The 13,615-nt window shown below is 36.3% G+C and overlaps 1 protein-coding gene across 1 annotated transcript in view; it reads left to right on the top strand.

Moving 5' to 3' along the window:
* Positions 1-13,615, top strand: part of LOC109112125 (ADP-ribose glycohydrolase MACROD1-like) — a 53,461-nt gene that overhangs the window by 37,541 nt on the left and 2,305 nt on the right. The window contains exons 4-7 of the mRNA XM_042738826.1: positions 2,280-2,396; positions 8,687-8,808; positions 10,439-10,469; positions 12,061-12,134. Of these exons, the coding sequence (XP_042594760.1) occupies positions 2,280-2,396; positions 8,687-8,808; positions 10,439-10,469; positions 12,061-12,134 (344 nt within the window). The remainder of the gene's footprint in view (positions 1-2,279; positions 2,397-8,686; positions 8,809-10,438; positions 10,470-12,060; positions 12,135-13,615) is intronic.

A 13,615-nucleotide genomic window follows, 5' to 3' on the forward strand; every position in this document is an offset into this window, starting at 1 on the left:
GAAGGAAGAAAGAGAGGCTGTGAGCGAGTGAGTGATGAAAATAATTCATGCTGGATTTTCTGCATTCATGGTCCAATGGATCATACTTGGAAATGGCACACATAACTATCAACTTATCTATCACAAACTATCAAAATTTTCTGTTTATTACAGTGGGAGACATCAGTCCTGATGCTCAGAGCTGAGAGAGCTCCAGATTGTGTTGTATTGAAAGGACACAGTGACATTAGAGTCTCTTTGGGGGTTTTGTTGCATTTGTGGTGTTATGCTGTATTTTGACATATGGCTCCTTTTTAAATCTTCTTCAAGTCTGTTTGTGAGATTTCTTTGCCCTGTTGTTAGCAACCTGGAAAGCCACACATGGATAAGTATTGATTGATTGTTTCGTTTTTTTTGGGTGAGAATGTGTGTGTTCTGTCCTTCACTTGGCACTGAGTGTCATGTTGGTATTCTGGTTGAAAACCCAGAGCGCCGGGCGAGTGTTTAGAGAGAGATAGTGCTTTGGTGTCGAGGGATTTGTGACACGGGCAAGCAGATGTGCCAGATCCAATCAAATGCTCTTACTTATGGCTGCCATGGTGACCAGCTCAGCCAATAAAAGGGTGTGTTTCAATAACACTTGTTAGTGCCACTCAGTCCAAGCCAAACTGATTTAATGGGAAATTGAGAATAACTGTTAAGGAATGCTTTTGTATGCAGAATTTTTGTGTGTGTGCATGTGGTTAGATGTTGCGTGGGGTTGCATATAAGGAGCATGTGTGAATGAGAACTGAAAAAAGCTGTTCATGCAATAAAGGAAAATATTATATGTTTTTTCTGTGTCACAAACCCCTTGTCAAGTAAGCAAGAAGCCAATTAGCACCTGCTAACAAGATGTCTGTAATATAAAAAGTGTGTGTGCATCCATGTTGCAATTACACAGGAAGGCAAACTATTCCCAACAGGCGTACCTCGTCACCACATTCGCATCTTTTTCCTTATTCCTTCCTCTCATCCTCCTTTCCTCCGCTCCAAAGCTCTGAGTACAACTTCCCTCCATCTGTCCCTCCACCTCTCTCTGTTTTTTCCTCCACTTCACTCTCTCTATGGTGTTTCTCCGTATATATTCCCTATATTTCTATCTTTTTATCACTCTATCTCTCACTCCTGCAGATTCTGAGCACATATCAGCAAAAGTGCCAGGGTGCTGAAAACCCTCGAGTAAAACTGTTATGGCCTTTGTTTGCTTGCTTCAGTGATTTGTGTGATAATTCATTTTTTTTGTTGTCATATTATTATTGGTGGTTGTTTTTTTTGTAAAAACATGAGCATTACAGTGTTTCTCAGGGGAGAGTGGGGTAAGATGCATCACTGGGTAAACCATCTCGCCTCCACCTTAATCTAATGAACTGCATAATTGTTGTCATCCAATATTATTATTAGGATGATTATTATTAGGAAGAGCTATACAGCTGCCTGCAAAGCATATTTATCCAGGTTTAAATATATAAAATATATAACATGCAAAATATATAAAAAAAATATATAAAATATATAACATGCATGTTGTTAAATTGAAATGGAAATATATGTGACCCAAAACCAGTCTTATGTGTCAGTTTTTCGAAATTGAGATTTATACATCATCTGATAAAAAAAGATTTCCATTGATGTTGGTTTATTAGGATCAGACAATATTTGACTGAGATACAACTATTTGAAAATCTGGAATGTGACGGTGCAAAAAAATCTAAATACTAAGAAAATTGCCTTTGAAGTTGTCCAAATGAATTCTTAGCAATGCATATTACTAATCAAAAATTAAGTTTTTATATATTTATGGTAGGAAATTTACAGAATATTTTTATGGAACATGATCTTTACTTAATATCCTAATGATTTTTGGCATAAAAGAAAAATCAATAATTTTGACCCATACAATGTTTTTTTGGCTATTGCTAAAAATATACCCCAGCGACTTAAGACTGATTTTGTGATCCAGGGTCACATAAAATATATATATATATATATATATATATATATATATATATATATATATATATATATATATATATAGTAATTAGGAATTTAAATCTTTTTGCATTTTTACAGCATTAAAAAAAAAAAAAAATTTATATATATATATATATATATATATATATATATATATATATATATATATATATATATATTTACAGCATTTTTATACATGTTTTCTGGGTTCAAATTTCTACCCAAGATATGGTTAAGTACACACATAAATACATATTACATATAATAAAATATTTTCCAATTTTCAGTGGATGGTGCCATTCATCGTGGGGCTGGTCCTCTGCTGAGGAAGGAATGTGCCACTCTGAACGGCTGTGAAACGGGGGAGGCCAAAATCACTGGAGCCTACGGTCTGCCTGCAAAATGTGAGTCACTCATGAAACACACCAATCATTATACAAATGGCATATAAACATCAGTCTGAAATGTTTTAAACTCTGTAATGTTGGATGATGAATTCAGAATCATTTGGTAGAATTAAACCTGAGCATCTTTTCCGGTACGCTGGATGGATAAGGCGAAGAGCAAACCTTGCCTGTGTTTACGCTTGATCGCTTCAAAGTCAGCACCATACTTCTGTAGAAACTAAATTACTCTTGATAAATGTCATAAAGGACATTTTTTGCACAGTTTTTCATTTCCCGTCTTACGATTGTAAGCAGGTGTTATGCAACCTCTCTAGCGAAATGTCAAACGGTTGCGTACATGTTGCACGCTGCCATATGAATAAATGAATAAACCATCAACACAAACCTTTTTGCCTATCATTCTCCCTCCCTCCCCCCATCCATCTCCCTCCCTCTCTTTCACTCTTCCAGAGAGTGTTCAGTAATTATGTAGTCAGACAGTGTTTACAGAAGCAAGCGCACTTTAATTTATTCGCACACTTAGCAGTAATTTCCTTGTCTAATTTATGATCCCCCCCACCGTACCTAGCTGTTCGGAGACAGAGATGCACACGCTGCTGATTCTCCAGCCGCCAACCCCCCTCCCAACAACACACACACATATACATTCACACACACTGATACACATCGATGATTTGCCTCACACTCTAGGCTTTGCACTTTGTTAGGATTTACTTAGTCTTTCGTTGATTTTTCTCTCCAACTTTGTTTTTCTTTCTCATCTTCTCTCTTTGTACAGTACTAAACTGTGGGAAGTCGAACAGTAAATATCAGCAGTAATTGCAGGACTGAAATTAGTGTTTGTGTCTGACTGCGTCCACCGCACACGGCTTTTATAATGACTGATCTGATTATAAGTTATGTGTGAACAGGTGTTGGGGCTATTTGTGATTTGTGAGCTGTAAAATGTAACATTTCAAAGTTAAAATCCCCCTCTCTCTCGCACTAGATTTTTACATTTTCTGAAATTTGTCTATGCAAAATTGGCTGTCTCAAATGCTTGGGTGTTCAGCCAATCTCCAAGTGTCATGTCTGGGCTTTGAATATGACTCAGGTCACTCCTTCAGTGCAAATCTATGGTGTCTTATGTCATCAACAGGATTATAAACGCACTGGTCATTTGGAAAAGTAATAGCAAACCTCTGCTGAACATGCTGAAAGATTTGAAATGTCAATCATATCCATTGCAAGAACAAGTTAAAAGGCATAGTGCACCTCCAAAATTAAAATTGTCATCATTTACTCACCCTGATGTTGTTTCAGACCCATAAAAAAAAAAAGTAAATGTTAATTATAAAAAGTGACTGCATCTCTTCACAAGACTCCAACAATAATACTGTCAGATTCATATAGATTAAAAAATATTGTAATTTGTCAGTCACACTTTATTTTAAAGTCCAAATCTCGCTGTTAACAAACCATTAACTACGACTTTTGCCTCAATAAACTCCTAATTTTCTGCTTATTAATAGTAAGGTAATTGTTAAGTTTAGGTATTGGGTAGGATTAGGGATGTACCATATGGTCATGAAAATATGTGCTAAGAAATAGCCAATAGGCATGCTAATAAGCAACTACCTGAATAGTGTGAATTTGTCTCTATACTAAAGTGTTACCAGTTTGTCTCATGTGTTTGGGACAACAGTGCAAACATTTAATTTTTAGAGTTTTTTTTATCCATCAAAGCTGAATTATATAACTTTTTCTGCATTTAAATACTTTCTTCTATCTCAGCTTAATATCCAGAGACAACTGTAAGTAGGTTATGCTATTCAAGGTTATTTTTCTCAAAGATAGTAAATATTATGTCTCTGTGGCGCTATGAAATTTCCCCTATTGTTGTCCTACACGACCACACTCACTCAACCAATGGTGTGAGTTGGGGGCGGGGCTATCAGTTTGTTGAATCAAAGGTTGATCTGGGCTTATTTGGAAACCTTCTTTGAAAACAATGTTTGTTTTTGCAGTTCTGTTCAGTGCCACAGAAATTATATACTTCAGCTTGAACCCAAAGTATGAGTTATACAATTGGGAAAGCATTTCTAATTACAGGCAAAAGCCCCCAAATGAAATCTGAGATTTGAGTGTTTGTATAGAGTATTGTCATGTTTTGACTGTCTGAGCTGCAGTTTGCACATGTGCTCGTACATCTGTTGCTTGTTGGATGAGGATAGGGGAGTGTATGTTTGTGTCTTATAGTAAAACAGGAATATAGTAATAATAATACATACTCTGCCCGGTTGAGGGGGTGAACTAGAAACCCAGTGGATCTCATTGGTGTATGAAAGGCAGAATGTGCAGCTCCTGTCAGTCCCTAAGTCCACCTGTGTACCAATACAGCCTTGACTAGGGACGCAACCATACAAAACAACCATTGCTAGGAGGGAGAAAGAGAAGAGTGGAGCATATTTATCAACACACACACATACACACACTCTCCCTGAGCCTTCATTTCCCTCTGTGGCCAATTAACACTAATTAAAATCCACACAGGCCAATCGAACACCCACCCTTCTCTCCTGTTATTTAACTAATCCCTTTCTCTCTCTCTCTCTCCATCCGTCTTTTGCTCATAGACTGGATGAATAACAAGGTTCAATTGCTTAATTATATTTATTAAACAATCCAATGAAATACAGTGTACGTTTATAATGACCTCAGATTCCAGACTGTTATTTTGAATGAATTTTGGGCCACAGCTTTCTGAAAATCACAGCCTTTTCTTGTCAAAACCGATCGGTTGAAAGCCAAGGTGAAAGGAGAGCGATCTATTGTGTGGGCCGTCGTGCTCGATCGGCCGGTGACTGCTGGTACATTGTAACTCAGCTGTCAAGCAGATTTAAATTTGAGAAAAAGGAGAGAAACACAAAAATTGAGTCAAACACCTTCGGACCTTTCAGATGATAAGCAGTTCGTCTTAGCTGGCTGCCTTTTTTAAATCGACACACCTGCTCCCCTGCCGCAGAATGGGGATATAGTTGTGCACAGTGACTTTTTCTCCAGGGGGTTTGGTGAGAGAGTCCAGGGCCTCCCTTTGTGCACGAGACAGGAGGCTTGGGTTTGGTCTGGATGAGTGAACAGCGAAAGACTTGGTAGCAGAAAGACAGACAACCTTTCACTGAGAGGGAGGGAGAGGAGGGAAGAGAAAGGCGAAGAGGAAGGAGGGAAGGAGGGGGGAACAAACAGAGGAGCGATTTAGAGCTTGATAATAGCAAGTTTGGAGTAGATTCATCAATACGTTATGGGTGTTGTTGTCAGGTTTTGGTGTGTAGTATGGGAGCTGCGTGGGGAGAAAGAACAGTGTGATTTCTCAGGATCAGGAGGCTATGGAGAAATAAAATGGGTTAGAAGACAGGCTGTAGTACCACATGCACACTAATACTGTGACCCAGCTTACTGTATATTCCAGTAAAAAGCCACAAAGTATTGAAATGCGGTACATAAATAATCTTGAAATAAAATAAGTGGTGTATTTAAATATGTAAATAATAATGAATGTATCTACAATGAATAAAGGGCAATAAAACACTAATACAATAATCTAATACAAGACTTTTGTGTATATATTTATTTATTTATTTATTGAAATATTAGCATTTTATTGGCCCTTAATTAATTTTAGATACAGCTATGTATTATTATTATAACCAAATTTAAATACACCGTATATATATTGGGCACAATATATTTTGGTTAATTTGTGTATGTGGTTATTTTATGTATTGAGTATAGTGTGATATATTTTAATTGTGAATTCTTTTTTAATTGGAAATTCTTCATACAGTGGACTACCAGTAAAATACCAAAATTTTGATTTGACACTTTGACCCGACCATGTTTTGTTACATACCTTTCTATCAAAGTTATCTGACATTATCAAGATGAATTTGTTCTGACTCGGTTTAACTCTGAGTTCTTGTCATATTTTATTACCATTTTCTAAACTATAGCGAATAAACTGTGATAATGTGAGAAATGTTGAAGGTGTCTGAATAAATTTTGGTTTGACTGTATTTTAAATTTTATTTTCGTTTTTATAACTATTGGTTTGAGATTATGTTAAAAATGTTTGTTGCTAAATAGATTATATATACTAATAAACCCTGACATGCATAATTGTTGTAGGTACTCAATAAAATGTACTTTAGTATTTAAAAACTTCACATATAGTATGAAAAGGTAGCATCCTTTAATTTTACAGCTTTAAATTAACCCATTTGCATAAAAGTACTCAAAACACTGTTACAAGACTCTGCATCTATATTATGCTACATTGTAACCCTGAACCCTGTAGAAAATGTTCATGTCTTTCCCCATACAGTGTGCTTGTGTGTGTTTATTAGCCATTTCAGAAAGTATTGTTTACTTACAAGACTCTGCATCTATATTATGCTACTTTGTGTAGTTTTTTGTAGTTTGCTTTAACCTCCAGCTGCACCTGTGTCTGCGGTGATTATGTCATCCTGTCTCTCTTCCTTCTGCACCCGCTTTAGCAGATCACACTGTGCCACAAACATGACAATGCTTTGCGACACTGTACTTCCAGTCAAACATATGCCCACTGTTCTCTGTTGTTTTGTCTTTCCTGTCCATTGTTTCCTTTTGCACTTCATATGTGAGTGTCTGTAAGCCTTGGTGTGTTTATGTTTGTGTGTGTGTGTGTTTCTGTGTGAGTAATGTCTCTGCCCAACTTGATGTATGATGGTGCTTCTGTACTAAACAAACAGAGGTGGATCGATGCTGTAAACACTGCAGAGTGCAGCGGTAAATAAACGCAGCCGGACAGCACGCAGCGCAGCGAGGTGTCGGGGAGGGAAGCGGGGGGAGGATGGATGAGGGAAAGAGGGGTGGGAGTGTAACTGATGGTGGGCTGCTGGACATCCAGAGGACTAGCGGGGCAAAGGGGAGCGATTGAGGACATGCCACAGATGTGACATGCAAGGACACGAGACATTGAGAGGACAGATGGATGGATGTTTTAGACAGAAGGTAGACGGAAAAGAAGGACAAGGGAAACGGACACAATGCCTACGGTTGAGCTGAGTGTCAACGGGAGGAGGAGGAAACAGGAAATTGAGATGAGAGGGTGCAGGACTGAGACAAGTGGGGCTTTAGTAATTGAGAAACAGACAGATGGCAGAGATGGGAACAACAAACAGAAAGTGCAGTTAGTGTAAAGGCATAAGAGGAGAGCTAATCAAAAGTCTAGACACAATGCATAAATAAGTTTGTGTGACACATCAGGGGTTCTTCAGCTTTCTTTTACTGAAGGCCTTACATAATTTTTTTTTTCATTTGGTAGCTTTTATGTGTAAAACAATTGCAGTACAGACATTTGTTATAATGATTTAAATAATCACATTCTTTGACAGACTCAGAAAACTGATTTTTAAATAAAAACTTTTACATTTTAGATTTAAAAGCAAAACGTCTTGCATAGACTTGATAACTAGAATAGGACATTTAATGCTCTTGAGTTGTTTCCTATTACTCTTATTAACTTGTACAATGGAAACCATAGAATCTGCCAACAGTTCTTAGAATCTGCCATTACTAACGTTATTACAGTAAATAGTGTTAACATGCCAGTAAAAAGATTGTGAAATCAATTACACAGTTCAAAGCTGATTCCATATGATTTTACTCTTTTATAAATATTATCTATTTTAAATAATTGTGCCAGAAACTGGTGCTTACCATGACGAAGGATTGAACATCCCTTTAGGTGTTGACAGCATCTATCAGTACAGCGGTTACAGCGATGAGATATTTCGATGTTATGGAGTAATATATCATCATATATTATCATACATCATCAGACGAAACAAGCCAAAAGCCCCTTCCAATAGCTATCTGTTATTTCTGTAAGTAGGTCGCACTGTAATACAAAGGACAAGATCTGTCAAGGCCAATATTACTGATATTGATATACTGATACCATTATTAAATGGAACATTTTTGCAAATTTATAGTGCTTTAACATATAAGTAAAGGATTTTTTAGCATTAAATAGACCTAAATTCTAAATAAACCATTATTGTTTGTGTTTCTTTTTTGTTAAATACAGAATATGCTCAGATTGCAATCTTTTCATTTAGATAAAGTGTAAAAAAAAAAACCAAAAAAAAAAAAAACCTTTTTTTACAGGACATACAGACAGGAAGTTAGAGTTATATAACAATCACATATTTTTCTAATATTTTTGTATGACTTCTCTCTGTCTTTGGCTTTATCTCTCTGTTTCACAGATGTTATTCACACCGTGGGTCCGATAGTCCATGATTCAGTCGGGGACAGAGAGGAACAAGCACTGAGAAACTGTTATTATAACTGTCTGCACACAGCAACTAAGAACCACCTGCGGACTGTGGTGAGGGTCTCACACACTCATAACAGATTCAGACTTCATGTCTTGGCTGGGATATACAGTAGCTACTTTTGTATGCGATTTTAATGGCCCAACGCAATCTCGAACCTTACACAGTGGTTGCACATAAACTCAGGTACATACAGTTAACATGTTAAACTCTCACCCTGTATCACTCACATCTCACAGCTGCATCAGAGTATGAGAATCAAAATGCCAGCAATCCAGTCATAACACAGCACATAACTCGCACTCCACTGGTGCCCTAACAATTTTTATATGAATCTACTAAAACAGTTGAGAGCCATTTCAGCTTTATTTCTTTCAGAGATTGATTTATTGAAGACAGGTTACTGCATGTATAAAATATTTTAACACAGTGCACCAGCAAGGATAAAAATACACACAGGCACAGCTAAGATCTATCATTAAGCTTCTCAGGAAGGAGTGCTGCAGCATCATAATATCTTATGGGGACTTCCTCTTTATTTTTATGTAACTGGTGTTCACTGTGAAAAAAAAGGCCATTAATCAAGTGTTATTTTTAGAAATAGTTCATTTAAAAAATGCTTATAATTTACTCGCTCATTTCCAGTGATATTTTATCATTTATATACTTTTATAGTATTTATTAGTATTTTGAATTAGCTTTTATTTTATATTTTCAGTTTTTATTTCCATTTTTAAGTTTTAATTATTTTAAGTGCTTTTTTCATTTGATCATTTTTTGTATTGCTATATATTTTTAATACAATTTTATTCTAGTTATAGTTGAATTAATTTTAGTACTATTTCCTTTCTAATATTTGTATTTCATTCTTAATTTCAATGACTGAAGTTGTATTTATCAAAAAACAAAACTGGTCATTTCAAACCTCCATATTTTTTTCCATCAAACACAAAAGTTCTTGTTGTGGTAAATGTTCTGGCTGCGCTTCCATATAAGTGCAAGGAGGCAGGTTATAATTGAGCTCAAAATGAACTTAAAAGTATCGTTACAAGTCCTCTGATAGCTTTGGAACAGAATGAAGCGAACGCAACAGTCTTATTTTGTTATTTATACGCTCAACAACCCCCATCCTTATTCCCTTTCATTGTATGGAAAAGTGGCAGCCAGGACTTTCATCAATTTAGCTCGTGTTCCACGGAAGAAAGTAAGTCATTCAAGGTTTGAAAGAACATGAAGGAGAGTAAATGACAGAAATTTAATTCCCTTAATTGATTTCAAAGTGCTATCCATACGTGCTGGGGTTTGCAAGACACAAAGTGGTACCTTAGCAGGGAATGCTTTTAAAACACCAACAATTGTCTGTGACTCGGTCCATTTGTTTTAAAGTAAAGCTTTTGTTTTTAAGGCCCTTAATTCTGGGGCGCAAGTGGCTCGTTGTCATTAGTAATGGATTGTATCTTTAATGGGCTGTAATTAATCAGTTTTCATTCACCTTCCCTTGTAAGAGCTGTTGTTTTGTTGTGGTTTTGTACTAATAGGTGCAACAATAAGTGGTTTGTAAACCTTAATTTATTTTATTATAATACAACACATTTATTTAAAGAAGCATTTAGTGGTTCATACACAGGTGATAAAACAATTACTGTAAGTCCATATTTATTTTTATGTTTCTTTGATGTCTAGGCTTTTCCCTGCATCTCTACTGGAGTGTATGGTAGGTGCAAATTACATCTTTATTTCTCAATCAATGTTTACTTTTTATCTTTAATTGCTTTGTCTTACATCAATTATTTATTTTTATATGTCCTTTGTACTCGTAGTCTATAAATGACTGTGTAATTCATTATAGGTTGGTTGATTTAGAGTTTTCAATGAGCTCATTTATTATTAAAACCTATGATCATTCATTAACCGCATTTATGAGCTAACATCAATAGTACTTCATTCCCAGGGTTTATGACACTTTATGTAACCTAATCAATGGCATGTTTATGAACCTGAGCTATGATGTGACCTCCGTGCTCATGCATGTGTTCTTATTTGTGGTGGTTTATGTAGCAGGAACCTCATTTTAGGAATTCTGGGAGTGGATATCACTTGCAGTAGTATGAGGGATTTTCAGATTAAGGGTGGGATTAGACGGTCAGATTAGGAGAGATTAGGTGCGAGAGCATGTCACTGTGATTATAATCCCCCTTCTTAGCTATACGTGTCAAGATTAAACTTAGAAAATGAACCCGGCAAACAGCTTGAGTTTGAAAACAACTACCATCAGTAATTCATTTTCAAGTCCTCAAGCAGAAAATATGGTGCCATGCATCGGCAGAATTGTGCTGACAAGGTGTGAACATGTTGATGCTTTTTGGTTAATCATACAAATGAGATCATTACAATCAAAGTAATGTGTATATCTATAAAAATATCAAGGCTGTTTTCATTTACTTTGTTTACAGTTTAATGCATCAATTATTAATTTTTTGATTAATTATAAAAAATCGATTGTGGTTATTTTTTTAGTCAATCAGTGCATTATAATTTAAAGGGATAGTTCACACAAAAATGAAAATTCTGTCATTAATTACTCACCCTCGTGTTGTTCCAAACCTGTAAGAGCTTCATTCATTGTCGGAACACATATTAGGATATTTATGATGAAATCTACGAGCTTTCTGACCCTGCATAGACAACAACGCAATGGACAATTTCAAGGCCCAGAAAAGTAGTAAGGACATTGTTAAAATAGTCCATGTGATATCAGTGGTTCAACCATAATGTTATGAAGCTACAGGAATACTTTTTGTGCATAAAGAAACAAAAATAATGACTTTATTCAACAGTTTCTTTTCTTTCGTGTCAGTCTCCGCTGCGCGTTTACGAGAGTACCATGACGCTTACATGTGAAAAAGAACAAATTATTGAATAAAGTCATTATTTTTGTTTTCTTTGCATACAAAGTATTGTCGTAGTACTGTAAAATTAAGATTGAACCACTGATATCACATTTTACTATTTTAATGATGTCCTTACCACCTTTCTGGGTCTTGAACATGTCAGTTGCATTGCTGTCTATGGAGGGTCAGAAAGCTCTTGGATTTCATCAAAAATATCTTAATTTGTCTTCCGAAGATGAACGAAGGGTTTGGAACGAAATGAGTAATTAATAACAGAATTTTCATTTTTGGATGAACTATCCCTTTAAGTCTTTTTTAATAATCATAATTTAAACATATTAATTGATTAAAAGTCCTAGTATAAATCTGATGTGTATTGTGTTCATGGGTTGGATGATGTGTGGTGTGGTGCAGGATATCCACCTGATCAAGCAGTCGAAGTTGCCCTGAGAACAGTGAGAGAATACCTGGAGCAAAATCACGAGAAGGTGTGTGTCATTTCCCTACTGGTGTTCTTTTCTTGCCATTGTTGTTACTGTTCGATGAGGAACACGTCGTGACAAACAGATGGTGGCTGCATAGGGACTTTCCTGAGTCAGCAAGCACACACACACACACATAACCTCGCAGTTTTAATTGGTTCCTAACAGAGCTTGTATAGGCTTCGCAGAACAGCACAAATACAAAAAATCCACAAACGCATTGACACAATCTCTGGCCCCTGTGACTTAATGTGAGTCTAGAGTAAATTTTACAGGAAATGAGCCTTCAGGATGCCTTTGACAAAACTTCTGCATGTCCCATACTGCAGCCGCTCTCTCTCTCTCTCGCCCGCGCTCGATTTTCACTGGTCACATCTGTGTTTTTTTCCCCCTCTCTCGTCTCTCACTGATCTGTCTCTCCTGTCCTGAGCTTTCATCTCACTCTGCGCAGCGTGCTTATTTGCTCTTGCCGTCTTTTACGCTACAGACATACAAAATGACAGAGGCACCCTAATTATGGCACACTAATTAACCAGCGCTTTGCTGCTTGCTAACCCTTCCACTTTCCATATGCACCCAGAGAATAGTACAGAATGGAAGAGAGAAAGCACTTTTATAGTTTTGGAATAGTTTTATTGTCTTTATAACATTATTATATTTTTAATTCATTTTATTTATTCTACTTCTACTATTTATAAAATTGTATAATGTACACCATCAGCAAAAAATAATCAACAGTACTTAAAAAAAAAAAGTTACAAAATATGTCTAAATATTTCTAAGGCCATGTTTTTAAAAGCGAATGTAAAGGAGATTGAAAAAACGAACAGCAAAATGTCACATAAAAGTAGGCGGTGCCTCCACGTCACTGTAATTGGCCGATTACTCTGTCAATTCGATAACGCCCACCTATCATGATCGCAGCCGGTCTGCGAATCGACCTGAATGCGTCAGGCTGGTGAAAATGGACTGACTAATTAATTACAGAGTGAACAACTCACCCACTTCCACAAAGCCACTCATGTCTGGATCAAAATGCACTTGAAATGATGATGATGATACCTGAGTGAGTTAGTTTTTAGTAAACACTTAGCTTTTTTAAATTAAATTTACACCAACTTGCAGCCTTCATGGCCCCTGCAGTGTTTATTGAGGATTTGATTTTGAATAATATTATATTATTTTCTTATTGATAGTGTATGGAAAAATAGTTTGCCATATGCTTTTAACCGAGAGACCATGTAAACATCAAATGGAAAATTTCTGTAGTCCATTACGTATGTGCATGTTTGTAATGTTTCAAATGCTTTGGGAATGTAAAACATTATTTTGAATCTGAATCAGACAGACAAAGCGACAGGATGAGTGAGCCAGAGAGCGAGAGACATTTGGCAAAAGGCAATGAAAAAAGACAATGCTAGAGACCAAAGAGAGAAAAATGAGAGTGAGAGAGGTTTCATTGGCAGAGTAGGAGTGCTAGCTGAATG

Source organism: Cyprinus carpio, chromosome B14 (genome assembly GCF_018340385.1).
Source record: "Cyprinus carpio isolate SPL01 chromosome B14, ASM1834038v1, whole genome shotgun sequence".
Taxonomy (NCBI): domain Eukaryota; kingdom Metazoa; phylum Chordata; class Actinopteri; order Cypriniformes; family Cyprinidae; genus Cyprinus; species Cyprinus carpio.